The following is a 25,258-nucleotide window of genomic DNA, read 5'->3' on the forward strand; positions in this document are numbered from 1 at the left end:
GAATAATTGTTACGTACGGAGTACTTACTCCGGACAGTTATTCATCTTACTCCGTACTGAGAAATCCCATGGCTAGCGCCACACATCGCTAGTGGATCTGATTATCGGCCGCAGTGGATTCCGGATAGAGTTTCCCCCTTGACCGGCCCAAGGTTTCCAACTGTGGCGCATGCGAGGGGATTCCCAATCAGATAATCAGGACTCGAGGCCCGCGCGCAGAGATAAAATGTGATCATCAAAACACGCATCATCCAGCGTGAGCAGTGGCCCTCGCTAACGCAGGAAAGAGCGCTTGAAGTCGTGTGGCTTGTGAAATAACTACTCTGTAGACACAATTTCCAACACACTGTCTTGATAAGGCGGTATCTCTTTTTTTCTTCCCTTTCCCCCCGCAACTTTCGAAGTGTGGCCATCAGTGACTGCCATAGTTGAAAAAAAAATCAGCACTATGCTCGCATTCATTACCGCATTCGTACACTCCACTATCCTTGTAACCATCTATTGTTACGTACTCCGTACTTCGTACTTGCAGGCTGAGTCTTCTCGAATATGCTCTAGCGTTAATTCAAAGAATGGTAGCCAAAGTGTGGCCCTTGGATGAACGCACGTACCTCGTCCAGTACGCGCAGCAAATGCTAATGCCCTCTTTCTCGGTGACGTAATGAGAGTACGAAATTCCACTACAGCGAAGCTCTACCAGTTTGGATTCACAACACTGCCTTCTCTTCTCTGGGAGGAAGATTCGTCCACCCAGTTGTCTCCGTCTCTTTCAAATCCAACATCTTATTACCCGCCCCAAATCGCCCCAATGTCTGGTCACCCCAGAAACCCTTGGCCGTCTCGGGCCGCCACCTCCACGACTGCTTGAATCGCTCGTCCAACGCCCCTTCCATGCAGTCGACAATGAATCCTCCAATTGATGGGATGTGCATGAATCCGTGGCCAGAATCGCCCGCGGCGAGGATGAGCGACGGGTAGGAGGGGTGGGGGATGATTAGAAAGGCGCGGTTGGGAGTGTCTGCGCACCAACAGACTCGTGCATGGACGAAGGGTCGGTCCGCAAGCTGGGGCATCGTATCACGTAGGAAGTCACGTACACGCTGTGCAGCTGGGATCGGGATCTGGTGTTTGGCTACTGGAATCGATTGCGGGAGAGAAGAAGTGGAGGAGTTCGACGGTGGGAACCAGTTGCAGTATCCTGGATGTTCGTCACAGATCTTGAGCTCGTGCCTGTCCTCATCGGGCTCCATGAAGAAGCCTTTTTCGATGTTGTATAGGACTGGCGGGTCTTTGTAGAGCTGCGCTTCTTCTGCCGTCATTGGAATATGTGCCAACGTCCACGCGGTGGGACGCAGTTGGTTCTCGAAGTCAAACAGCTGAGGCGCGGCCGCCCCTGCTGCGAGAATTGTTCGATCCGCACGATGTTCGACTCCGGCAGCAGTCTTAGCTCCCAAGACGTCCGATGTGGAGTACACCAGACTAGTCACTCTTCCTTGTGGACTTCCAGTGATGAATCGCACCCCCAGGCGCGAAGCCTCCTTGTATGCCGATACAAGTGCTTTCCACGCATGAACCCATCCTGCGCTGCTTTTCTTGTAGAATCCTCTCCAGCCTTTGAACTCGCCTGTCAAGACCCCTTTTGGCATTGTTGCGCGGAACTCCTCTGCACTATTGAGAGGCGTAAAGGAGGGAGTGTGATGGCGAATCTCGTGAGTTTTCAGATGCTCCAGGGCTGATGGAGAGGAGGCAGCGACGATATAGCCGGTATCGTGGTAGTATGGTGAGAACACAGGGTCATTGTTCCAGCCTTCGGCAGCTGCAGCCAGCAGCGTGGTGGCCACAGCTGCTTCGTCGTCGCCCTCAGTGAACGATCCTGATTTCCCGTCAGTGAGCCGACAAGATGGGAAAGGAAATGCGCAGACCTTGCTCGACAATTTTGTTGATATCGTTCCCAGCAGAAATGGGGGATGGAATGGGATAAGCATCCAAGACCGTCACCCTTCTGTATCCACGACGCGCTAAATGCAGAGCAGTCGAGCAGCCCCAGGCGCCTCCTCCAACAATGAGAATTGAAGATTCCTTTCCAAGCTCCGGAGCCATTCCTCTTCAATTATTATCGTGACACAAGTCTTGCAACATAGAGCTATGTTACAGCCAGCACACCAGAGACTGGGGTCAAAAGAGATAGCTTATAACGAAAAGCTCCAGGTGCACAGTAGTCTCGAGTTCGCTTCAGTGGGAAAAGAATTGCTTACAAGAGAAAAGAGTCAGAAACCGACAAGTATTACGTTTTTATTTCAAATCCTAATCTTTTTCCACTTCAATCTACCCAGATCACTGATAGCGAAAGGCTCTCTGCTGAAAGGTCCAAGCGAGGCAGGCGAGGACTGCGGAGAATTAGCCGAGTATGCCGTTATCAGACGACATGAGAAGGTCCATTATCAGCGACATACAGCATATTACCCCACCATATCTCCCCCTTCGCAGCCTCCTGAGCTCCCATCATCCGTTAATTATTCCTGCTTAGCAATTATTATTGCATCATATGGACGCAGATTGAGGGTGGACGAATGAAGATGCCCATGTGCACATCCATGCTATCCTATGCCTCGTCGAAAGTCGTCGACTCGGCCCCTACCAAGACTCGTGCTCGAACCGGCTGCAAGACCTGCAGCAGTTGAAAAACACGGTGTGACGAAACCAGGCCAAACTGTAACAACTGCACTAGGCGAGGCTTGGTGTGCGACAACGGGTTCCAGCTGAAATGGGAAATCGACTGCGTCAGTCGTGGCCTTGCCTTCGGCAGACAGGGCATCTGGAGCAAGCGTGGAGATACCAGAGATGTAGGCGAGCTCTATTTGGGTCTGCTGAACGATTGGGAGTATTTTGTGTCCCTATTCAGCGCCAATGTCAGTTTGGCATAAGCAGTTCATGAGCGTGTATGCTATTCTTCGCCTCTGTGACTTGTATCGTAATAGTAGTAAGGGCAACTGAGCAACCAATGGTCCCATAGGTCCCAGTATGGCTAGAAGGCACACGAGCTACCAGAAAGCTGATTCCTAGCTCATTCGAAATGGTCCATTTCATCAAGCATTGACCGTGGAGAGACACGCATTATAATTGATCGTCCTGCTAAGCGAGAAGTACTCGATAAGTTTGGGAGATAAAGTATTAGTGTGGATGTGCCACCCCTCTTTCCACCTCGCCTGGACCTTCTTCCATTCCCTTTGCGAAGTCGATACGCGGTCCTTTGCACCAATAACTGAATGTCGGGTTGTATCCGTGCTGGTACTAGTCACGTCTGGGGTCAAGCGGAGATAGTACCTACGTTTCTTGATAAGTGTTGTTGAAAGTGTTGTAGATATAAAAACAGGCCAGGATGGACTTGTTTATCCCCATCATGCGACCTCCCTTCTTCAAGTTTCTGCGTTCTTTTTACAGAATAGCTGCGGCTGTTGGTGATGGCAGACGAAACCATTGACGATGACCAAGTGCCCGGCACCGAGCTGCTCGTGGATGGTAGGACCCAAGCGACTTGATTGCTCTTCAAGAGATGTTAATATACATGCCTTCTAGTTGGTAAATCCCTGAACCTCTCTCACGCTGGTGCTGGCACTTCGGACATTGTCCTCATCCCGCAGCCAACTCCCTGCAGCGGTGACCCATTGGTAAAGACTCGTGACACTCGTGTACCAACATACAGGACTACTGCCTGGATGCTGACCTGGTGCCTCCTCCCAGAAATGGCCCACATGGAAGAAGTATTACCAGTTATTACTGGTCACTCTCTATGCTTGCGCCTTCTCATTCGGGGAGAACACGCTTGGAGGTATGATAAGCCTTAACGCTGTATGCAAGCTTCACGAGCTGACTTTTCTCCAGCGGCTTGGACAACCATCAGCGATGAGACTGGCGTCTCACTGACAAACATGAATGGAGGCAGTGCTCTGAATTATCTCCCCCTGGTATGCAACTGCTGCTCTTCATCCAAGAATGAATTCCGATGCTGACAACGGTCGAAAAAGGGCTTTGTCAATATTTGGTGGATTCCGACAGCAAATATAATCGGTCGTCGCTTTGTTTTCCTCGCGACGACAGTGCTCTGCATGTGCGCAGGAGTCTGGCTAGGGAAGTTTCGTGGTACTGGACTGTGGATGGCGAGCATGATTTTGAATGGCCTCGGGACAAGTGCGTACCAAGCAGTCATTCAGCTTTCGGTTCGTCCTGATGTCCTCTTGTTCCCCATGGATTAAGCGACGCTAACGAAGTGATGGCAGGTTTTGATATGTTCTTCGTCCATGACCGTGGCCGGATGCTTTCAGTCTATCTCTTCGGCCAGCAGCTCGGCTCAATGTGAGCTTTCAGATTCGAGTTTGAGCACTCCTTACTAACTCTGCTTAGACTTGGTTTGATCACTGACGGGAGCATCGCCGACTGGCCGACAGTATTGACTGGTGCTGGAGCCAGTATATCGTTGCCATCATCGATGCCGGTGTGTTGGTGCTTCTCTTTTTCACCTTCGAAGAGACGCTTTTCCCTCGCTTCCTTTCCTCTTCAAACCAGCCCAGCCCTGTCGCTAAGGTACACGACGACTCGGGTGAATCGGCAAACAGATCCATCGATGGCAAGGAGTCGAACATTGTTCAGATGGACCCCCGTCACGAAACTGGTTTTATCGATGAATTCCCAAAGAGGACCTATCTCCAAACTCTCAGTCTATGGGTGCACTATCCGCAGAACAAGACTGCTTTCTTCCAGTACTTCCGTCGACCTTTCCCCCTCTGGACATTCCCTAACGTCGTCATTGTAAGTCTAACCTAGGCGCCACAATTTGCATCTGGTACTTAATCATGTTCCCGCAGGCCGGTTTCATCTTTGCCTTTGGCTGCACCGCTGGTATTGTATCTTTCAATACCATCTCCGAGATTATGACCGATCCACCCTACGATTGGAGTACCACGACCACCGGACTGGTCTTCTTCGCTGCCCTGATCGGGAATTTTATCGGCTGGGCACTGGCGTTCTCAGCGACCAATTGGTCATTCTTCTCGCCCGATGTAACGGCGGAGTCAAGGAGCCGGAGATGCGGCTTTACATGTTGATTGTTTGCTTCGTCTATGCTGCGTTGGGCTACATGCTATACGACTGGGGTGCAGAAAAAGGCCTGCATTGGATCACGGTTGCCTTTGGCATTTGCGCCATGATTGCCCATCAAGTCTCGGCCTGCACCATCGCAACCGCATATGCGATGGAGTGCTTCCCGGGGGTAAGAGGAGCCCCGCAGGAGAAACTCTTTTTCTATCATCCAAGCTTGTGCTAACGTTACCCAAATTTCTGGCGAACTCGTCGTGGTTCTCGCGATGTGTTCTTCCATAGTCAACTTCGCGATCTCGTATTCGGTCCAGCCATTCATTGACGCCGCCGGTTGTGGCTGGACCTTTGTCTTTTTTCGGCGTCTGTGTCCTCCTCCCGGTGGTCGCAGCCATCCCCATGACCATTTATGGCAAGAGGAGGAGAAAGTGGAAGGCTCCACGGTACTATCGGTTCTTGCGGGAGGTCGGCAAGGCAGATTAAGAGATGTGGGAGTGGTCTGGCATTGTGGAGCTTGGAATGCATTATTCTACCAGAACAGTTTCTAAATATCCAAGCAAGAGTCAACCTCTGTGTAGACCTCTGAAAAGTATCAACGAGGGGCAGTATGACCTCTAGATACCTAAATTCCCACACAGTAATAAGATTCCTCTGATCAGCGAATTAGGGAAGAGAAGGAGAGATAATAATGTTGGTTGCATCATCAATCTATCTCTCGAAAGAAGGCTGTAGATCGTCCATGGACCTAGTCCATATGACAGGACTAACTTACATCCAAGGATGAATCAACCCTCTGTGAGTATGCCACAACAGATGACATTGTATTTTGGTTAGAAAGTTGCTTCTGTTTTATTCCTCCCTATCATTTCTGCACTTTGAATGCAACTCGAAAGAGATGTTACAGGATCAGAGAATCAACCAAATATCCACTTTTATGCAATTGGAAACTCTCAAGATGATTGGTCACTGGCTAGATAACTCTAACTGAAGAGAGACAGATCGCTATTGGCCAGCGACGGAACTCACATGATGCGCTGACCGCCTTCCTATAACAGCTACCCTCAATGATCTCCAGACCTGATATCAATGGATCGCAAGCGTTCTATTTTCCGAATTCTAGCCAAGCTACGGATGGAACTGCGCATGGCTCAATTGGTGGACAGTTGAAGAAAAGAGGATGCCTTTACGAGGGCCCTCAAGGGGATCGCACCTCCGGCAGGTCAGCGCAGCGAGCCTGGATAGTACCTCCACCGGTCCCTCATTATTGGGGACTTCACAATACGATCCCTCAGCAGCCAACGAAAAGTCAGACAAGCAACCAGGTGCAGGTCTGTATCGCCAGCTCTGTACGCTTTGGGTTCATGATGAGAGCTTTTCGAGGGAAGAGGTCCTGTTCAACAGTTCCGCGTTCAGCGAAACTGGGGTCAAACCGGGCGATGTGATCGAGATCACCCTTGTGCGCAACGGTGGAGACTCTGCCCATCCCCAACTGAAGTCCGAATTCGGTGCCAGAGCCGTCAATGACGGCAATGTCGAGAGCAATTCAAGTCTCAGCTTGGGTGGAAATGCGAAGTTCGCGTCTCGCACCCAAGGTCGATTTCTCTTTGTGGTCAAGCCTCTACCGCAGGATATCAAGCAAAGACATCCAAAGCTGGAAATATCAGTGACAAGCAGCGTCGCGAACATATTTGGGTTCAAAAACCGGTCTCCTGTTCTCCTTTCGCAGGTGGACCGCTCACAATGCTCTGCCTCCCACGTCGACATCTCCTTTCGCGACCAATATCTGGTGCGCGCGGATATGTGGAGGCTGGTCACGTCGGAACTGGTCGATAAAACCATATACAAGGGGCAGAAGATTCTTTTCATGGGAAGTATCAAGGCAACCATCAAGCACATATTCATCCGAGGGAAGAAGGTCCTATCAGGCTACTTTGCTCCTAACACAATTCCCGTGTTTCGGAGCGAGTCGGCTAGATATGTCTTGTTCATCCAGATGTCTCGGGAAATGTGGGACTTTGACTCGGAAGGGACGGGTGATATCCTCTTTAGCAGAGTGATCAATGGCTTCCTCCCTGAGCTTTTCAAGCGCTGGGCAAACATCGACGCCAAGCATCTGGTCACGATTGTGCTGTTCACGAGAGTTGAGTACGATGTTGCTCCGGAGCATGGAGCATCTGCGCTCAGCATAGACCCACTGAAAAGAATATCTAGTGCTGATCCTGTGCCCATGCGGGACTTCTATCGAGTCGTTGTAAATGATATTGCGAGCGGTCACTGGACAGCTATCTTGGATGAGCTCAAGAAGAATTTTCGAACATTCTTGAGAGATGTTTCAATTCAGAAATTTGTCAACCCAGATGATTCATCAACGACTGATGGAGGCAAAGCGAAGACACCACAGATCGTCACTATCGCCGGCCGTCCCACTTCTGCAATACGCGGGAATATCCTTGAAGCCATCCACCTGGCTACCTCGCATCTGGCCTATGACCACATCGATCGCGATATGGGTCGTACAGGAACTTCAATTGTCGTCATAACGCCAGGTACTGGCCTCTTCGAAGTCTCCTACGAATCCCTGGCGGCCACAAACGAAGCCCTCACGAACATCGGGATCGCCATCGATCTCGTCTGCCTAAGCCCCATGCCGCTTCATTCTGTACCACTGTTTAAATATCGGAGACCACAAGAGCGGCCTAGTAGCTCGCGCTTTGGAGATTCCCATAGCCACCTCTCAACTCCAGACTACCGACACTCTACAGCCAGTTTTACGAGTAAACTATCTCCGTTTTCTCCCAGGAGCTCAGATTTGAGCACCTTTCCTCGCCCCTTTTCTCGAGATCGGCCACCTGCGAATTCGAAAGAATGGTGCTATGGAATTCCCCATTGGCTCGATATTTCCTTCTGGAACCCGGAAACCTATAGAGAAGGTCGTAGAATTGCAAAGAAGGATCTCAATGCGCCAATTCCATATACCGTGACGAAACAGTCGAAGCTCTTCGTGCCAAGGGTGCGGATGTATGAGATTCAAATGATGGGGATTATGGAGAGCGAACAGTCAAATATTTCCATTCCTTACCTTTCGGAGAGAAACTACGGCTTTCAACGGACTCTAAACCTCACTCCAAGCTCGCATCCGAGCATTATGGTTTCTCATGCGGGCAAATATCCACTCTCCCCGAGCTCATCCTACAGAGTCCAATTGAGCGATAGCCTGAGACCAGAGCCATTTCTCTCAAGTTTCACGAGTCCTAAAGAGATGATGCTCCCCAGCCCAGCGAAACATCAACGGAGGATGCTCAGCTGGATGGACGACTACGACGACCACGTCTTCCACCCATTCCCGAAGAAGCGCCATTCTCGAAGACAATCTAAATCCAAGAGACCGAGTGAACCCGAGAATCATGTGTCTCATTTGCAGGAACGCCTGTCGGCAAGATCGATCATGAGCTTGAGGGAGCATGAAGAACATGAAATGGAACGAGCTTCGTCGCTGCGCTCCACCCAGCGGAGAGTGGATACACCGTTGGCCTCCCCCAAGAGTCCCGTTTCGACTCAGGACAAGTCACCAAGGAAACCAGCAATAAAGACGAATCGTGCACCAAGGATCTCGCGCACAATCAGCTTTGCTCTCCGTGGGCTCGGCCCAGCCCCTCCCCGAGCTCAAGCAAGTACTGAAGTCAACGCTGAGCATGCCAGAGCTCTACCTATTCTGAATAGGAAGACGTCAGCGGCAGCAATTGCTTCGGATTCGGAGAGCATCAAGCAGCGGAAGTCAGACGAGACTTCATCGATATCGACGGTCACTGAATTGCCACCACGACCATCGACGCCGAAGAAGGCCACTGAGAAGCTGGAAGTTCCTCAGTCGAGACCGATATCTATCAAAGTCGGGAATAAGAAAGTTCTGGAGGAGACAGAAACAGAACGACAAAGTGCCGAAAATTCCTTCCCCACCGCGACAGAATTGCCCATCGACACAGGTAATCATGGAGGAAGTCATGGACCGTTTCCCATGAAGAGAACGGGCCCAAAATTCGAAATGGGACTCAATGCTGGGGCGCGCGATGCCTCTTCGAGTCACTCGCCGAGCAAGGCATTAGCCCCATGGGTCAGATCCATCAACCCGTCAAATACTCCCAAAGCGGCCCTGAGAGATGCTAGTTGGTTCGGGCGTTGGCAACATGCTTATCCAAGACCCCCGCATGTCGCGCTCGTGAAGTGGAAAAGCTTAAAGACACCGGCTGTGTTGCCGTTGACTACGGAAGAATTTCCGTCTCGTCAGGAACTTGCCTCCGATTATCTCCAGACGCCATATAGGGTCTTTCCAAACGACGATCACGAGGGTGAGGATGCAACTAAAGCTCGAGATGCTATTCTGCGCGAAATGGTGGCTTTGCGACTTTCCCACGGATTTCAAATTGTGGTTGGGAGCGCTGTAGCAGAAGTTTCTGGGCAATATTCGTTGGAATCGCTGAATGTCTTTGATCCGCGGGGCCTTGGAAGAGACGAAGCAACTATATTCCTCTCCAAGGGTAATATAATTCATCGACTAGTGTGTGTCGCTGGTGGGGAGATTGAAGTTACGAAATTTACTCGTCTTACCCCATCTGCTTCGCCGTTTGAGAAAAGAGACACTCCCACCTATACAGCCGCTATCCGGACGATTTTGGGCAAAGAGTATGAATTGAACAACGTGAAACTACAATCGTCTACGGAAGAATACAACTGGAACTATGCCGACAATTACCTTGCGGGTCACCGAGACCATTTGACGAACCCAACAAAGCAGCTCCGGTTCTGGCGGACTCGCTATGTGCTTATCCCCATGCGGCTCCCACCGAATTCTCGGCGCCCATTCAATGAGGACAATGAGGAAGAGATCCATTTACTCGGAATTAACCAACTGACACACTTGTGGCAGCGGCATAAATACGTTCCACCGGAAGAGAAGCGTTTCCAAACCGCAGCGCGGAAAAAGAAGGATCAGAATCCGTTGAATATCATGTACCAAACGCGAAATCCATCGGAGGTCGTTGCTGCTGAGCTTGACAGGATCTTGCTAACTGATCCTGGACTCGACAATCCGCCAGCGCAGCTCTTGCCGGACTCTGAATTGCTCGAAAGGTCTAATATCAGCTTGTCATCGTTGGCGCAGATAATACAAAGTGACAAGGGTGTTCGCATGATGGATAGAAGGTGGCATTGGCGATTACACTACAATTGCTTTATCGGCTCCGAGTTCACCACCTGGTTATTGCAGAACTTTCGGGATATCGACACTCGGGAGGAAGCGGTCGAGTTTGGGAACGAGCTTATGAAGCACGGCCTATTCCAGCACGTCGAGCAGAGACATAACTTTAGGGACGGGAATTACTTTTACCAGATCGCTGCTGAGTATCGAGTCTCGCGACCACCTGAGTCTCGGACCGGCTGGTTTCCCGGAAGAAAGCCAGAGAAATCAGTTCCGTCAACTCCGCAAGGTGAGGGCGCGAAGGACTCTCCAAGTGGGGAACGTACGAGATCGGATAGCGTGGATGAGACGGCTGCGTCCGCAGCGAACACGCCATCAAAGTCCAAAAGTAAAGTGGCGATCCTGCTTTCGAAGTCGATGAAGTATGATGTTGATCCCCGCAAACGATCGCATCGTCCGGAAGTCATCGATCTCCACTATGACAGGTTGCACAATCCAGAGAACTGTTTCCATATCGAACTGAGTTGGATGAGCGCTACTCCAAAACTCATCGAAGACGCGGTCGTGTCTTGGGCTGCGACGGCGGAAAAGTACGGGTTGAAACTTGTCCAGGTGCCGATTGCAGAGGCCTCGGCCACCGTTGAAGAGCAACCTTTCAGGAAGCTCTATCGTGTGAAGCTTAAGGTTGAGCCTCCCAAGCCGCCAGCTACCCTGTCCTACAGCGCAACTTCCTTCTCGCAGCAAGGCAAGCCGGACAAGCATTACTACCAGAAAGCGATTTTGAGGAAGTTTGATTTCGTTCTCGATTTCGAAGCCGCGTCGGCTTTCCCGCCGGACGTCGAGGTCTTGTATTCGTGGGGCAAGCCCAATTATCGTTATCCGCAATATATTCACCGCTCGGGCTGTCTTCTTGCGCAGATCTCAGAAGAGGGCGATTTCTTGTTCCTCGCAAACCGACTGTTCAGCACCAAGGGCGCCTCCGGTCGAGATGCGACCAACAAGTTTGATCGTGGTGACCGCACCGACCAGTATCGACCGCGACCGACCACCTATACGTACGATCCGATGTTTTCGCCGCGTCTCTCACCCGCCCTACGTCCCGTGCCAGAACCAACCGCCAACACTGGGGCCGGCGGTAGCAATCCCCCACATACGATTGACACTGCCAACCTCTATCGCACGCCGGAGTACCTGAAGAACCAGGTCGAAGAGTTCTGCAACGACGAAGTCCGTCTGCAGCAGTTCTACAGTGAGGCGCAGACGCGGCCCAGCTCCACGCGAGTAGGACCGATCGTGCCGCCATCGACGGCGTCCACAATGGAATCCTCCATCCCGTCGCTCGAGTTGCCCGCCAGCGTTGTGGGACCTCACATCTCATCTCCTGCAGCTGCAGTTCTCGAGTCCGATAATAATAACAATAATCCCGAAGCTGCTGCTGCAGCAACAATAGCAAGCGCAGCCATTGATACAACACCGCAGCGAGAACAAGCTGGCGCAGGCACTGACGGGGCCGGTAGTATCAAGGAGAGCCCACGAAGTGGTGATCTGAAACCAGTACATTGATTGATACAGTCGTCGACCGGGTGTTCTGTACTGTACATACATTGTATCATCGCCATCATATCCGTCAAAAGAAGACCCCCCCGTCTCCCACCTCTTTTTTCCTTTTTTCTTTTGAGTGAATTATTATGATATGATAAATTATAATTGATACCCTGATTGATTGATTGATTGATTGAGGACTCTTCCTTTCTTCCATTCGTTTCATCACTTTTCTTATCTTTACCGTTGTTTTTCTCCTTGCCAAACAAAAAGTTATTTCTCACTCAGGGAGTGGATATGATGCATTTGTATGTGTATGAATATGAGCATAGGCATGAACATGAAAATGAACATGAAACGGATATATATGAATGTGATTATAGGGAGATGATGCTTAAATCAAGCAATGAAACTAAAAATAAAAAAAATAAAAATAAAAATAAAATGGGTCATTATCTACCGGCGAAGATTGTTTGTTGCGATTATTCTACAAGGCTCCCATATGAGAACCATTCTCTAGCCTGGATAATTACAGTATACCAGCGCCCTCAGGGTGAGAACATCAGCTCTCTCTCTCTCTCTCTCTCTCTCTGTGTGTGTGTGTGTCTGTAATTATTTTATGCTACTTTATGCTACGGGGAAGGGGCCTAGATATTTACTTGATCCTTGAGCCTTGAGAACAGTATATTGAGAAAGTTAATTAATAATTAGGAACAAGCAAATTTTTCTCTTACTACTATTACTGAAAGAAAAAGAAAAAAAAACCCCCTTATGTTCATTGGTACAGACCCTGTTGCATGCTGAATTGAATCGAATTGAATTGAGACAGACTTACTATTATTATTATCTAGGTAGAAAACTGAAAGCCGGTATGCCCTTTGCAAACGCCCCTCTCCAAGCATACGCATTGAACAGGAGGAGAAAGGAGAGATAGGTACCTGGCTGGCTCCTGGTGTTTACAGTAGATTAATTAAAGAAGAAGAGTACCTATTAAAAAGCACGTAAGACAGACTTGCGCGAACCCGAAAAGCTAAGTAAAAGCTAGGCGGCAATTAATGAGATACCTAAGATGGTGCGTGAGTAAACAAGAAAAATAAAAATAACCGTGAGACGCCACGCCACGCCAATCCCCGAGATCATTTCATAAGTAAGACGTGTGTAAGTTAAGTAATTGATTGAAGGTAAGCGAGAGAATGCCGCTCCCGACGCAGGAAGAAAGAAGGAGGGAAAAAAAAGCTACAACGCATACATTAAACAGACCTAGCTCAAAAAGAGAAAAAAATGACTACAAGCAAAAGCATCTGGGTATCATGATGATCTTTAGAAAGGCCGTCAAGAATCCGAACGAGGGCACGAAGCCACAGGTAAAACGAAGATGGAGGATTTCGTCATCCAGAACGCGGCACTTGGAGTCGGAAGAACATCTCGCCAAGTCTTGAATGATTAGTTCTCGACACTGCACTCGAAGAGATAATTGGGAGGCAGCTGCTGTGAAGATTCTGGAGGGGAACCTGTCTGAAAGATTAGTAAATAATGATGAGGAAGCAACGCTTCACTCAGCACGCCTCCTCAACGTCAAGAAGCCACTTCCGAACGCCTTCTCTCAGGGTATTATCAACATGGACGGTGCGTCTCTTGCTATCTGACTCAGATAACGGTGCGTCAATCCCGAACTCGGCTTCAACGTCCTCGCGACAGTGTTCAGCAGCCACACTCCGGACTACCTCTTCCAAAGCTCCGAGGACCATCTTCCGACATTCACCGCGAGGCACCTCAACAACAGGAGGGGTATCATTGCGACCGGCAGTTTCACCTGTTGATTTGTCTTCGCCCCTGTGCCCCCGGTGAGGAGAAGGCGTTCGTGACTGCGCAAGCGAGGACTGCCCGCTCTGCACCAGAACTCGCTCTACAGCATCGACAAGGGTTCCATCCACATCCATGACAGGTTCCTCGATGAACTTCACTTCAGCATCATTGACCTCTAGCCAATCACCAAGACCAAGAGCAGCAGGTGTCGAGTTTTTACGATACCGGACTGTATTTGAAAAGAAGCCGCTGAACTGACCTGTGGACGAAAGCGTTTCGGAGCCTTGGCGAGGGGTTGTAGAAGGAGTACCACCAAATGATGCAGACTGGCCTTGACGGGCGACCCCGTTGGCCGAAATCTTTCGTCGAAGGCGCAGGCGCTTGACCGTACACGTGCGCGTATCCGCGATCAGCGTCGTCGCAACATCCACCCACCGGTCGTTTGCATTTGCGTTCTCGGCGTCGACAGTAGGAACCGACACATGAGGGGTGGGTTCGGCAAGCATGGCACGCTTGATGTCAGCCTCGACGCCATGGTATGGTCGCACAGCCTGGAGCAAGAAATCCTCATGGAAGCTCTTCAGCCAGCCAGCAACGTTCAAGTTGGGCCCGTCGTAATCTCTGAGCGGAAAGTTGAAATTTGAGACACTACTGTGAGTCGATCCCCCAGCATCAACGCTCGTTACAGACGTTCTGGTCTTCTTGGGCGACGCCAAAGTTGAGTCTCCAGAAGAAGATAGGGACACAAAACCGGGAAAAGGGAGATCAACGTCGACCACGCCATCCTTTGAACGCACAGAAAGCTTTAGCGGAGACTCCTTCACGTGATCTGCCTGTGAAAGCGGTTCCTGCTGATCCTGATCCAAGCCATGTCGCGCGGCCGTAGGTGAGCTAGGGATAGTGATGTTTTCACTCGACGGGGGTTCCTTGGCTCCACTCTCCAGCGACGATTCCGTTTCTGCCGTCTTGCTGGTGATGAGGTCTTGTGGTCTATCTTCTGGCCGGGCTGCGAGTGTCCTGCTCGTAGAACCACGACGCGCGGAAGCGACATGGCCATCGTTACCAGATAATTCTTGACGCGAAGACCAAAGCCCAGACAGAATGTTGCCCCACTTGCTACCAGGGAAGTTACCATCAGAGCTGGTGCTCGAGCTTTCGCTTCTGCGCAAGTTCTGTAGAAGCTTTGCAGACGCATAGCTGTCATTGCCATGAGTGCGTCGTTGACGGGAAGCAAAATGCGGAACAGGTATAGCTGAACCGGGGGTGGTTGCAGAAGTAGTTGCCGCGCTGCAATTTCTCGTTCGCACATCATTCGCGTGGATCGGGAGGCTGGCGGTTCTGATGGATCGAACGTCAGAATCTCTTCTGCTCTTCGGATATTCTGCAGGAGGATTGCCCGGATCTGCGTCTTCAGACGATCTATGGGCGGTTTCGCCAGAAGAGACGCTGGTCGATCTCTGGTGATTCTCGGTGTCCTCCGCGTTGAGTCTCTGAGCGCGAGCCCGCCGGTTGATGGTCCTTCGAAGAGACTCTTGCCTCAGGATTGGGACGTTCGGTGGACTCTGCGAGAGCGGCCGCATAGACGTGGACGTGGATGTGCTCGGACGGAGAGGGGAGCCAAGGACTTCAAAACGCTGCTTGGACGGGAGGAAAGCTGATAGAAGAAATATCAATCGCCGCGCGACCATTTTGTTGTCCGAAATGATCACCGTCCTGTTCAAGATCGTTGGATCCGCATCCTGCTGTGCCTTTTGCAGCTGATAATGACGCTTCCGGTACCATTCCGGTCCGAGAGAGTTGAGCCATTCCGTGTGATTACCGAGGAATGCCGTGATAAGAACAAGGAAAAAGAGTCCATGCTCCTTATCGGCGAGGAGACGCGCAATCCAGCGAGCTTCCTCGCGCCACACCCCCCATCGGCTTTGCCCGATCACAACTCGGGGTATCCGGAGCGCGGCAGATATTCTCTGTGCACTCAGAAGCATCTCTTGTCTGAGTTTGGTGTGGCCTGCGAGAACATTAGGACGAAGCTGCACTATCGTCTGATTGGTTCTCTGCATATTTGGTGCTTTGGCAGGTTTCGGTTGAGGGCCTGAAAGAGCATCAATCTTCTTGAGCAGAATGAGAATCTCTCGGCGGGCGAGCCTCTCAAGATGGGATAGCGTGCGCGTAATCACGTCCCAGTGGTCTACCAAGATATCGAGCCTCTCGTCGAGATTGGCAGATGGGGAGAGGTTATCGTCCAGAAACGAACTGCTCCAACGGTGATCGGAATCGAGCGAGAATGACATCGGTCTCACGCCATCCGGACCGTGGCCGCCGAGCCGTGACTGGGGCCGCCCATGATGTCGTGCCGCTAGGGGGATCTGAATGGTGATGGCGACCGCATACATGGGGGTTTTCTTTTCTTTGATCTTTCGGCGCTTTAGGAAATCCGGGAATGGGTAGCCACCCTCCTGACTGGACTCGAGTTGCGCGGGATTTGGCACTTCTGGAGATTCCACGGTTGTATCTGGACCTTCCGGCAGGTTGACGCTGAACATTCGGGTAATGAGGACCGTCACTTTGGAGGGAGACTTGACTTCGTGGGCTCGATCGGAGAAGTAACTCGAGGATGACGGTTGGGCACCGGAAGAGTAGGCCCTTGCCAGTGGACCGCGCATTGACGTGCCTCGAGCAGCCAATGTATCCATTTCTCGAGGAGCAGGCGAGGTCCCTGGAGCATTTCCTGATTCGCTATCTGTAGACAAAATGTGCATCTTCGTCGAGGATCCCCGATAGCTAAAGGCACTGCTCCCAAATATACAATTTAACAGACCCGACTCGGTGGAGTCCGCGGAAGGACGGTTATGTAGTGGTTCGTAACCTCCATCGGTTTGCGAGAACGTCGAGCTGCGGCCTCTAGCGCGGGTGAACGCCCCGGAAGTCACCGGAGAGGCCTTCCGGGGGGTGGCAGCCTGGGAAATGGAACTGGCCTCAGTCAGGGACGATTGGAGGCTTTGGATTGACCCTCTTCGTGAAGCCCTTGAGACGCTAGACGTCCGGGAGTGTCTGCCGCTGGCGGAGTCGAACAACTGAGGATCCAGACCCAGGCCCTGGGGGAGCGGATCCGGGGAACCGCGAGAATCCAGCAGGATGCATGGCTCGTCTCTGTCTCCGAGAGCATTCTGAGCGATGATGAACCTGAAGTCCTTGATCACATCCAACTCGAGTCCACCCCGGTCGTCGTAGGCACCGGCGCTTGAGGCATTCGGAGAGTTGAAGCTGCTCTGAAGCGGGTAGGCGTGGGTGTTGGAGCGGCGAAGAAGGCTGGCATCGGGAAACAGGAGGCCAGAAGTGTGTTCCTCCTCGGTAACAGACTCTAGGACAGCCTGGTTGCGCGAAGAGTATGTTGCCGGGCTGAAGGTGCTCAACAAACGGCCTAGCATCGTGACTGTTTTGAATGCTGTCATGCGACGGTAGGGCAGCCCGCAGGAAAGGAGCAGTGAGAAGACAACAAGAAGGCTAGGTAGTGGCCGCCATGTCTGAGGTTCACCAGAGTCGAGGCGTCACCTCTTCCAGCTGTCCTTCAGTCTGATCGTTTACCTGGTGAACAAGATCCGCAATTGCCGGCACGCCGCACAGTCGTAAATAAAGGCCTTGTGCCTGGCAAATACGGAAGAGAGCGTTGGAAGGGTTACAATGGATACACAGAATGGAGGAGCAGGGGAGAAGGATCAATCAGAATTCATCCCACAAAACTGAAGAATTAGAGAGGGCCCATCAGAGGGGAGGCTCGGAGCAGGACGGAGATTGTGGATAGTTAAGACGAATCCATAATGGTGACCGTCTGGACTCAGGAAGTGGAGGGCCAGAAGGGCGGTGAGGGCAGATCCCAAAGAGGGAACTGCCAGTCTGTCAGGAGCTGCACGCACTTAGTAATTAGCTTGCCATCATCACTGGCACTAGTCCGGACAGCTCATCATCACTACGACAGTCGATCTGGATGCTATGGTGGAAATACGAGTGACTGCTCAAGATAGAATGGTCTCACTATGCTGTCACTGTGTGACTGTCCCTCTCAACAGTCACCTGTTAGTTATATACCCACTCTGGACTTCTGTAGGTACGGAGTACTCCCTCTGACTGAGGGAAGGGGCCATGACCCAACGCTGTGGCACAGTCCACATGCTAGACACTGCATAGGGTTGTGCAGGGTTGCAGCGCACATGGCAGATAAGCCAGAATTAACAAGGACTGCCCGCAGCTTGCCAGTCGTGTTCCCTGCACAGCTGCCCAAGCCGATCATCCACGCCCGTGCACCCCCAGCCTCCTGCCCGTGATCATTCATTCCATGGTGATCTCCTGCATGAGATCTGGCCAAACAATTGCGTTTATTATCTCCAGTCATGGAAAATTGGCGATGCTTCTGCACCCCAGATTTTCTGCTAATGTCATCTGGGGCTGGCCTTAAATCCCCGAATATTGTTAAGTACTGTACGCACAGGTATTATGTGCATACATGGTTCGGAACCTCGAGTCTATCATATCCACCAGTTATAGATGTAGCAAAAATAGAAAAAATTTCCTCATTTATATGTGCCACTATTGCTGGGAAGTTGGGAGTACCTCTCGCCTCCTTCCTTATGGAGGATTTTTTTTTAAAGAAAAATAGAGAACTGTTGAACATGTCATGGTACAGAAATTTACGAGTGGATGCCATAAAAATTAGGAATTCGGTTAAGGTGACCAAGAAAGTGAGGATTTAATAGAAACTCGACACGCATGTCGGGTCAACGCCATAGATACAATAAATAATATGTGAATCCCGCCTTCTATTCCATCCCAAATGAAGATAAATCACTCCTTTTTCGTCTTATTCTTCACCCGCGCCACAAGTTTCTTCAAATCCAAGTCATCGTCGGCTGCATCATCACGCTTTGTCGACGATGCTTTCTTATGTTTCTTGGTCCGGTCATCAGGTTCATCACCATCCGCGTCCTCCTGGAGTCTTCTGCGTTTCCTGCCTTCTTCAAGAAGGGCCCTCATTCCCGAGGTATTCTTGAATTTAGGATTCGTGGGATCAATCGCGAATTCGTGGTTTTCGTACAGACTGGCAAAGCGAGGGTCGTTGACGTCGATCTTGAAGTCGTCCACGGGCGTCTGCTCTTCTCCCGACTTGCCTTTGCCCTTCTTACCCTTCTTGCGGGCCCGTTTCTCGGCCTTCTCGATCTCATTCATGTCAAAATGCTTGATGCCCGTGTTCTGATCATCAACCATAAGCAGCTCGAGCTCAGCCCGTTGAGCTGCGGCAGCGGCCTCCTCTGCCGCCTTCTCCTCGCGCTTCTTCCGTTTCTCCTCTTTTCGTTTGGAAGATTTAGAAGCCTCGTCCGTGGGGTCATCGAAGAAAGGATCATCGAACCCGAGATCTTCCTTTTTACCGCCATCTTCACCCGCCTCTTTGTTGTCCTGATCCTTAGAGATAGTCTCACCACGCTTGGCAGCCTTAATTCTTTCTTTCCTCCTCTTTCTCCTCTCCCTCTCTTTGCGGATGTATTTCTCCTTGGTCGTTTCCTCGCGCTCGGGCTCGTTTTCAAAGACAGAATCCCGAGTCGGCTCGCCCGCTAACCCGGAAGTGAACGTAATCTCCATGTCTCCGACAGGGCCCTTGGGCTTCTTGAGAATTGAACCATCGTCCAAACCAAGCAATGCTCGCATCCGCTGTCGTTCCGCTTCTTTCTTGGACATCTTGGAGCTTGATCCGTCTGCAGTAGTTCCGTCGACAACCTCGACCTCTTCTTCTTCATCGTCGGAGCTGTCGCTCCCGAGATATGCCTTTAAGTCATTTTCATCGATCTCTTTTCTCCCGCCCCGGAATGCCTTGGCCTGTGCCTCTTTGCGGGCCTTGTCATCCGCATCCCATGTGAGCTTCACTTTGCTGTGCTGTAAAGCATCCGTAACGAATTCTGTGGGCTTGTACCCGTCCGGTATCCGTTCACATTGTTCTCTGGGCTTGTCATCCGAAAAATCGGTATCGTCAGGGACGAACCGAAGATCAAAGAAATTGGCGCTCGACAGGTACTCCGTGCCGTCGATGGCATCATAGACGTGTTTGGCAGCTTCCTTTGACGAAAACTCAACGATAGCGTAGAAATAGCGCAATCTCTCAAGTTGGTAACGTCGCAGCTGCGTCGTGTTGAACTCCACGCCCTGATCCTCTTTCAAGATAGATTTCTTGATGTCTTCCTCTTCGTCCTCGGAATCTTTATTCTCTTCTTCGCCATCGTCCTCTTCAGATTCTTCCTCGTCCTCGTCACGCTTTCGGGTTGCGAATATCTCCTTGGGCGGGCCTTCCATTTCTTCCCTCTCCATTCTCTCCTTCCCAAATTCACTGGGGTATATCGAAACTCTGAGAATACGGCCACCAGGCGGAGCAAAGCTCGAGAAGACGGCCATCAGATCCTCCGCACGGATGTTGTCCCAATCGAGGTTAACGACAGCTATCCGATTCGTTACTTCGCCTAGCGGGACGTCCGCTTGCTGCTTGGTAGGAAACTCGACCTCATCGACATCTTCGTCCTCTTCCTCGTCTTCTTCCTCACTAGAACTCTCTTCGGAGGAGGATGATTCTGAGAACCCACCATCTCGTGCGGGGTCATAGTCTCTCTTCTCGACGTTCTTCAATTCTTTAAGCACCTCCTCATCATCATCAACGCTGATTTTATCTTCCTCATCCTCTTCATCCAAACGATAGAATCTCTCAAGTTGTTTTTTGGTGTCGTCTCGGGCCAGTTTGCGACCATATCGATCTACTGCGGCATTTCTGGAGAATTCTTTGTCGCGCAGCATGTGCGCGAAACGCTTATCGATCTTGACACGGGTGTGCTTTTGACTGGGCAAGCGATAGCGGGGATCATTCTGGATATTGGCAAACCGAGGGTCGGCTGCACCATTTCACAGGTTAGAGATCGCAATTTGTCAAAACAGCAGTTTCTCTAAAATTAATTCCCACTGCATAACCAAGCAGTCCTTATAACTGGAAGCAAAAAGAAGGAAATGAGCATGGCTGTTACTCACTGATAATTGACCCGGCAGCTTTACCACCGCCGCCTTTAGATTTCTTCCGTGCGGAATCGGACATTTTGGAGGGATGTTGGGGTTGAGATTGTGGATGCAAGAGAGGGAAAAGACAGGAATCGGTATCGCAGAGAATAGAGAAATCAGCTAAATGTGTGGAAGAAGCTGAATCTCCCTAAATTCAAGTGCCCAGGCTCGTTTCGTCTGCAGATTGTTGACAATCCGGCGAACGGTTCGAGGACTTGTGATTTTTCTTGATGTGGCCCGTGCGCTTATCTCCGACGATGTCCGCAGGGCAAGTTAAAGCAACTAAGCTTAGTTTACAGGTTTCAAACACAAATTTTGTATTTTATCGATCAGAATAATGTCCAGAAGAAATCTAGGTACACCATAAAGAAGAAATCGGGATATACAGTCTAGAGACTATATAGCGTGATTCTGGTATATTGCTCGTCGGACAAGCAAATGCTCAAGAACCAAACTACTCCATCCATCGTGCAATAAACGGAAACAGGGAAAATTGACATGATGCAAGATTCTATTGCTGAAGCAATATTCAGCAGCCAAAATATCTCTTCTCAAGCCATCGGGGCTCTTCTTCCTCTTCTATTCGCCCCACCACGACCTTCACGTCAGGATAGACGGTCGTTAATCGCTTCAGTCCACTTTTGCCAGCGGCGCATGTGACGAAGACGATCTTGTGTTCTTCCACGCCGTGGTCCACGAGGACTCGAACTGCCATCAGTGCTGCGCCTCCACTGGATATTTGAGGATCGAGAAGCATCACGGTGGTATGCTCTTCGATTCCTGCCGGTAGCTTGAGGTAATGCAGTTCAGGCTCAGATGTCTGCTCGTTGGTCTGGATGAGAATGCGGCCCGTAATGCAATCAGGGATGGTTCGTTTCAGAGCCGTTTCCAGGCAAGAACCCCCTCTCAGAATGGCGACTGCAGAGACTATGCCCGAGGGGCGAACACCATTGTATTGGTGCTGCTGAGGCGTTGTCACGACAGTCGTCTCGTATTGCGTACAGTCAAGGGCTCTATATATCATTAGTCTGTGATAGTCTGAAAGCATATGCCGCGTTTGAGCTCACCTCTCTATCAACAGAGATGCGAGGCGATCGAAGTAGAAGACAAAATCTACCTGCTCTGTTTTTGGATCTTGCAAGATCGTGTTCATGCCCACAAACTGGGGCGTCGGTTCCATTACGATTACGTTTGATGACAGCTCCTCCTCCGAAGCGAGCAGCCGTAACTTCTCTAGATCCGCATTGTGCTTTTCGGACTTCTCCTGTAGTCGTCGCTGGATGTGTTTGACAACCATATCTTCAACAAGTCAGCTTGTATCTCGGAGGTATGGTCTTGAACATAGTCGTACCAATTGCTGTCTTATTTTCAATTCCACGGGGAATGATGATATCTTGAGGACCGTCAGTCTATGGCACTTCTGAGAAGAAATAGGTTGCAGACCTGAAATATGTCTTTGAGGCTCAACATATTTCTTGTACGACGGTTTGACAAAAGAAAACCACTGCTTAATAATGCCTTCGACATCTCTGCCTCGCTCCCGGACATCACGCAGGACTTGCTTGCATCTCCATTAGAGAAACACCATAATTCCCTCGTGTTGTAAGTAGTGGCTTACTTCTTCGTCCCAGGCAGACGTCCATGTCAGCCTCCACAAAGATCTGAAAGATGGTTAGCTCTTGTCAATCCCCATGCCCAGCCAAAAACACCAGCATACTTTGACGTCCAGCATCTCAAGAATCCTAGGATCGTGGAGGGCCAAGATTCCTTCGAGGATTAAGACGTGGGGAGAGTAAAGAGGGGTCGTCTTAGCTTGCCGCTGGTGGTCTTTAAATGAATAAACTGGAATATTGGCTCTCTTCCTTTTTATTTGAATTTATACCCCGGTTAGGTCTTTGTGAAGAGCAGCAGATTTACCGGTTCTCCAGTCCGGCAGAGAATCTTACCCTTGCTTCAAGTCCCGCAGCGTCTGCACCAGGACATCGAAGTCGATAGCTTCAGGACAATCAAAATCATACTCGTTCCGATGAGCCCTCGCATGTTCTTCGGGAGTCAAAGTCTTATAAAAGGAGTCCTGCATCCATCCAGATTAGGGACCATTTGCCTCGTTATTTGCCTGATCGTATGTACAGTACCATTACAAGAATGACGACCCAGGGGAGATTCAGAGACTTCACAATCTCCATCGCCACCGATGTCTTGCCAGAACCCGAGCTGCCAGCGATACCAATGATACTCAGGTCTTCCCATGGTGGCGAGTATCCTCTTTTCTGATTGGTGACGGACGAGTAAATAGGCGGAAGGGACTGCATGTTGTCTTGCAAGGTAGAAGATAATGCTTGTAGTAAATGACACTAGGGGAGGCCGGCAACGATGTTCCAGCACAATTTCGACATTGCCGGCCAGAACCTCACCGGATCAGGATCGGTCCACTTCAGGCCTCAAATATGAATTAATTATTGGAGACTATGTGAGGTAAAAGTGCTTATCAGAGCTCCTTCAAGCTTGTTCACTTTTTGTGGTGGAGCGCTTCATTACTCTGTAGGTCACGCTCTTTAAGTCGGCTAGGCTATCCCTAGGACGGCTAGCGTCGATACCTGACGGGTCCCTTGTTTCGGGCAATGAGGGACGTGACATGTTGCAAACATTCCAAACAGGGTAAACAAGGTAAACAGGATAAACAACGCAAATCTGTCGCTTGCGGCTGAAAAGGGTAAGCGTGTTTTCGAGAGTCGGGCCGACCCTGTGCCGGATGCCTTGTCGCCCTCCGCCCTCTTCGCTTGCTTTCCCTCTTTCCCTCTCTCTTCTTCTCTTTTCTTCAGTCCAGGCCTGTCACCAGACCTCATCTTCCACACCACCCCCATGGCTCCCGTCTCGACGGCTTTTCAGCTCGACAGACAGCCTTCCCATCACCTTCGGAAATCATAGAGAGACTATCGCTTGCTAGTTGGTTAATCATGGCTTCCACCAATTTCGTATGGCCCCGCCGTGTCCATGGCGTCGACCGTTTTTAACAGCAAGCAGATGTCCTCGACTCCCTCCACCACCACGCCGACATGGCACCACTTCGAGCGGAAGGTGGACGAGATCAAGCCTTCTAAGACGTGAGTCCTCCTGTCACCAGTTTACCCAAGTCTTTTCTTTCTGCATGATGTGTCTAACTCAAGTTGGGAATCTCTCCGAACAAACACCTTGAGGAAAGCATAATAACTTGTCTATCTGATCTTTTGTTAATCTGAACACCTTGCTGTTTTGTGTCTTTGTTATGCATATGCATATCTGCTGACACCTTCCTAGTGACATCAACTATCTTGTCATGGACTACCTCGTCACCAATGGCTATCCTGCAGCTGCCAAGAAGTTTGCAGTAGAGGCCAACATCCAGCCGAGGGCCGATATCTCATCTATTCAGGAAAGAGTGGAGATTCGCAGCGCGATCCACTCGGGAGACATTCAGACCGCCATTGAAAAGATCAATGAGCTGAACCCTCAGGTATGTAACTGTGCAAGATATTTCTTTTATTTTGCATCCTTTCTTGCTATGATTAAACCAGTTTCATGCACCACTCATATACCCTTTTGGGTGTTGATGAAAAACAAACATCTTCAGTCCTCAGTATGATCATCGTGTACATTGATTGATCATGATATTTGCCCGTCGTCTTCGGTGTTATTTACCAGTCACTAACATCGATCCCTACAGATCCTGGATGAAAATCCGTCTCTTCATTTCTCTCTTCTGCGGTTGCAACTGGTCGAACTGATTCGTAAATGCACCTCCACTCCCAATGGAGACATCACACCAGCGCTCGACTTTGCAACGTCTCAGCTTGCGCCAAGAGCCCCAACCAATCCACAGTTTCTGGAAGACTTGGAACGGACGCTGGCTCTTTTGATTTTCCCATCGGAAAACCTGGCCCCGCAGCTGGCTGCGCTTCTTCATCCCGATTTGCGCAAGGAGATCGCAACGAAAGTGAACGAAGCCATCTTGCAAAGCCAGGGTGCACGTAAAGAGGCTCGATTGCGCAAACTGGTCAAACTGCGCGCGTGGGCGGAGCAGAAAGCGCGCGAAGCGAAGAAAGATATACCAGATCATTTGGACCTGGGATTGGTCGGGGAGAAGACGAACTCTGATCACGATCACGACCACAACACCAGTCAGAATGGCGACTCTGGTGATGCTGTAATGACTAACAACGGGGACATTGACCCCATGATCTCGTAAATCTTCGTCCCAGTCGAGGTCATCGAGCACTGAACTCGACTACGCAATTGCATGCCTGGTAGCAAGCACAGAGAGTTGTGATGTATACATGAGATAATCTTGCATTTAGCGCGGCGTCGGGGCGTCTGGCAGTATCCATTTCTTTTCAGTTGGCGGTTTTTCAGTGGAATGGCGAAGGGTTTTCACTACTGTGCTTTGAAAAGTCTTCTAGTGAGATTACGAGAAATATACTATCCTATTATTATCCTATCATTTAATATCAGTTAATCTATCTGAGGACAGCTTTCCCAATGAATCAATGTGCATATGCAAGGCTA

At 50.4% G+C, this 25,258-nt stretch overlaps 6 protein-coding genes across 6 annotated transcripts; 2 read left to right on the plus strand and 4 right to left on the minus strand.

The window, feature by feature from the left end:
• Window positions 1-707: 707 nt before the first annotated feature.
• On the minus strand, window positions 708-1,985 carry VTN77DRAFT_9081 (uncharacterized protein; the record flags this gene model as incomplete). The annotated part of the gene is made up of 1 exon (XM_069425650.1): window positions 708-1,985. The coding sequence occupies one exon, from the start codon at window positions 1,983-1,985 to the stop codon at window positions 708-710; it is 1,278 nt and encodes a 425-aa protein (XP_069274218.1).
• Window positions 1,986-6,268: 4,283 nt separating this feature from the next.
• Window positions 6,269-11,848, plus strand: VTN77DRAFT_9082 (uncharacterized protein; the record flags this gene model as incomplete). The annotated part of the gene is made up of 1 exon (XM_069425651.1): window positions 6,269-11,848. The coding sequence occupies one exon, from the start codon at window positions 6,269-6,271 to the stop codon at window positions 11,846-11,848; it is 5,580 nt and encodes a 1,859-aa protein (XP_069274219.1).
• A 1,535-nt stretch (window positions 11,849-13,383) lies between these two features.
• VTN77DRAFT_9083 (uncharacterized protein) lies at window positions 13,384-17,085 on the minus strand (the record flags this gene model as incomplete). The annotated part of the gene is made up of 1 exon (XM_069425652.1): window positions 13,384-17,085. One exon carries the CDS (start codon window positions 17,083-17,085, stop codon window positions 13,384-13,386), a length of 3,702 nt encoding a protein of 1,233 aa, XP_069274220.1.
• Window positions 17,086-18,472: 1,387 nt separating this feature from the next.
• Window positions 18,473-20,753, minus strand: VTN77DRAFT_9084 (uncharacterized protein; the record flags this gene model as incomplete). The annotated part of the gene is made up of 2 exons (XM_069425653.1): window positions 18,473-20,556; window positions 20,690-20,753. 2 exons carry the CDS (start codon window positions 20,751-20,753, stop codon window positions 18,473-18,475), a joined length of 2,148 nt encoding a protein of 715 aa, XP_069274221.1.
• A 492-nt stretch (window positions 20,754-21,245) lies between these two features.
• Window positions 21,246-23,028, minus strand: VTN77DRAFT_9085 (uncharacterized protein; the record flags this gene model as incomplete). The annotated part of the gene is made up of 8 exons (XM_069425654.1): window positions 21,246-21,729; window positions 21,784-22,015; window positions 22,068-22,109; window positions 22,160-22,273; window positions 22,335-22,377; window positions 22,434-22,578; window positions 22,663-22,790; window positions 22,852-23,028. The coding sequence occupies 8 exons, from the start codon at window positions 23,026-23,028 to the stop codon at window positions 21,246-21,248; spliced, it is 1,365 nt and encodes a 454-aa protein (XP_069274222.1).
• Window positions 23,029-23,673: 645 nt separating this feature from the next.
• On the plus strand, window positions 23,674-24,941 carry VTN77DRAFT_9086 (uncharacterized protein; the record flags this gene model as incomplete). The annotated part of the gene is made up of 4 exons (XM_069425655.1): window positions 23,674-23,691; window positions 23,741-23,820; window positions 24,014-24,209; window positions 24,420-24,941. 4 exons carry the CDS (start codon window positions 23,674-23,676, stop codon window positions 24,939-24,941), a joined length of 816 nt encoding a protein of 271 aa, XP_069274223.1.
• Window positions 24,942-25,258: the final 317 nt, after the last annotated feature.

Source organism: Rasamsonia byssochlamydoides (assembly GCF_041956645.1).
Source record: "Rasamsonia byssochlamydoides strain NRRL 3658 unplaced genomic scaffold VTN77scaffold_81, whole genome shotgun sequence".
Lineage (NCBI taxonomy): Eukaryota > Fungi > Ascomycota > Eurotiomycetes > Eurotiales > Trichocomaceae > Rasamsonia > Rasamsonia byssochlamydoides.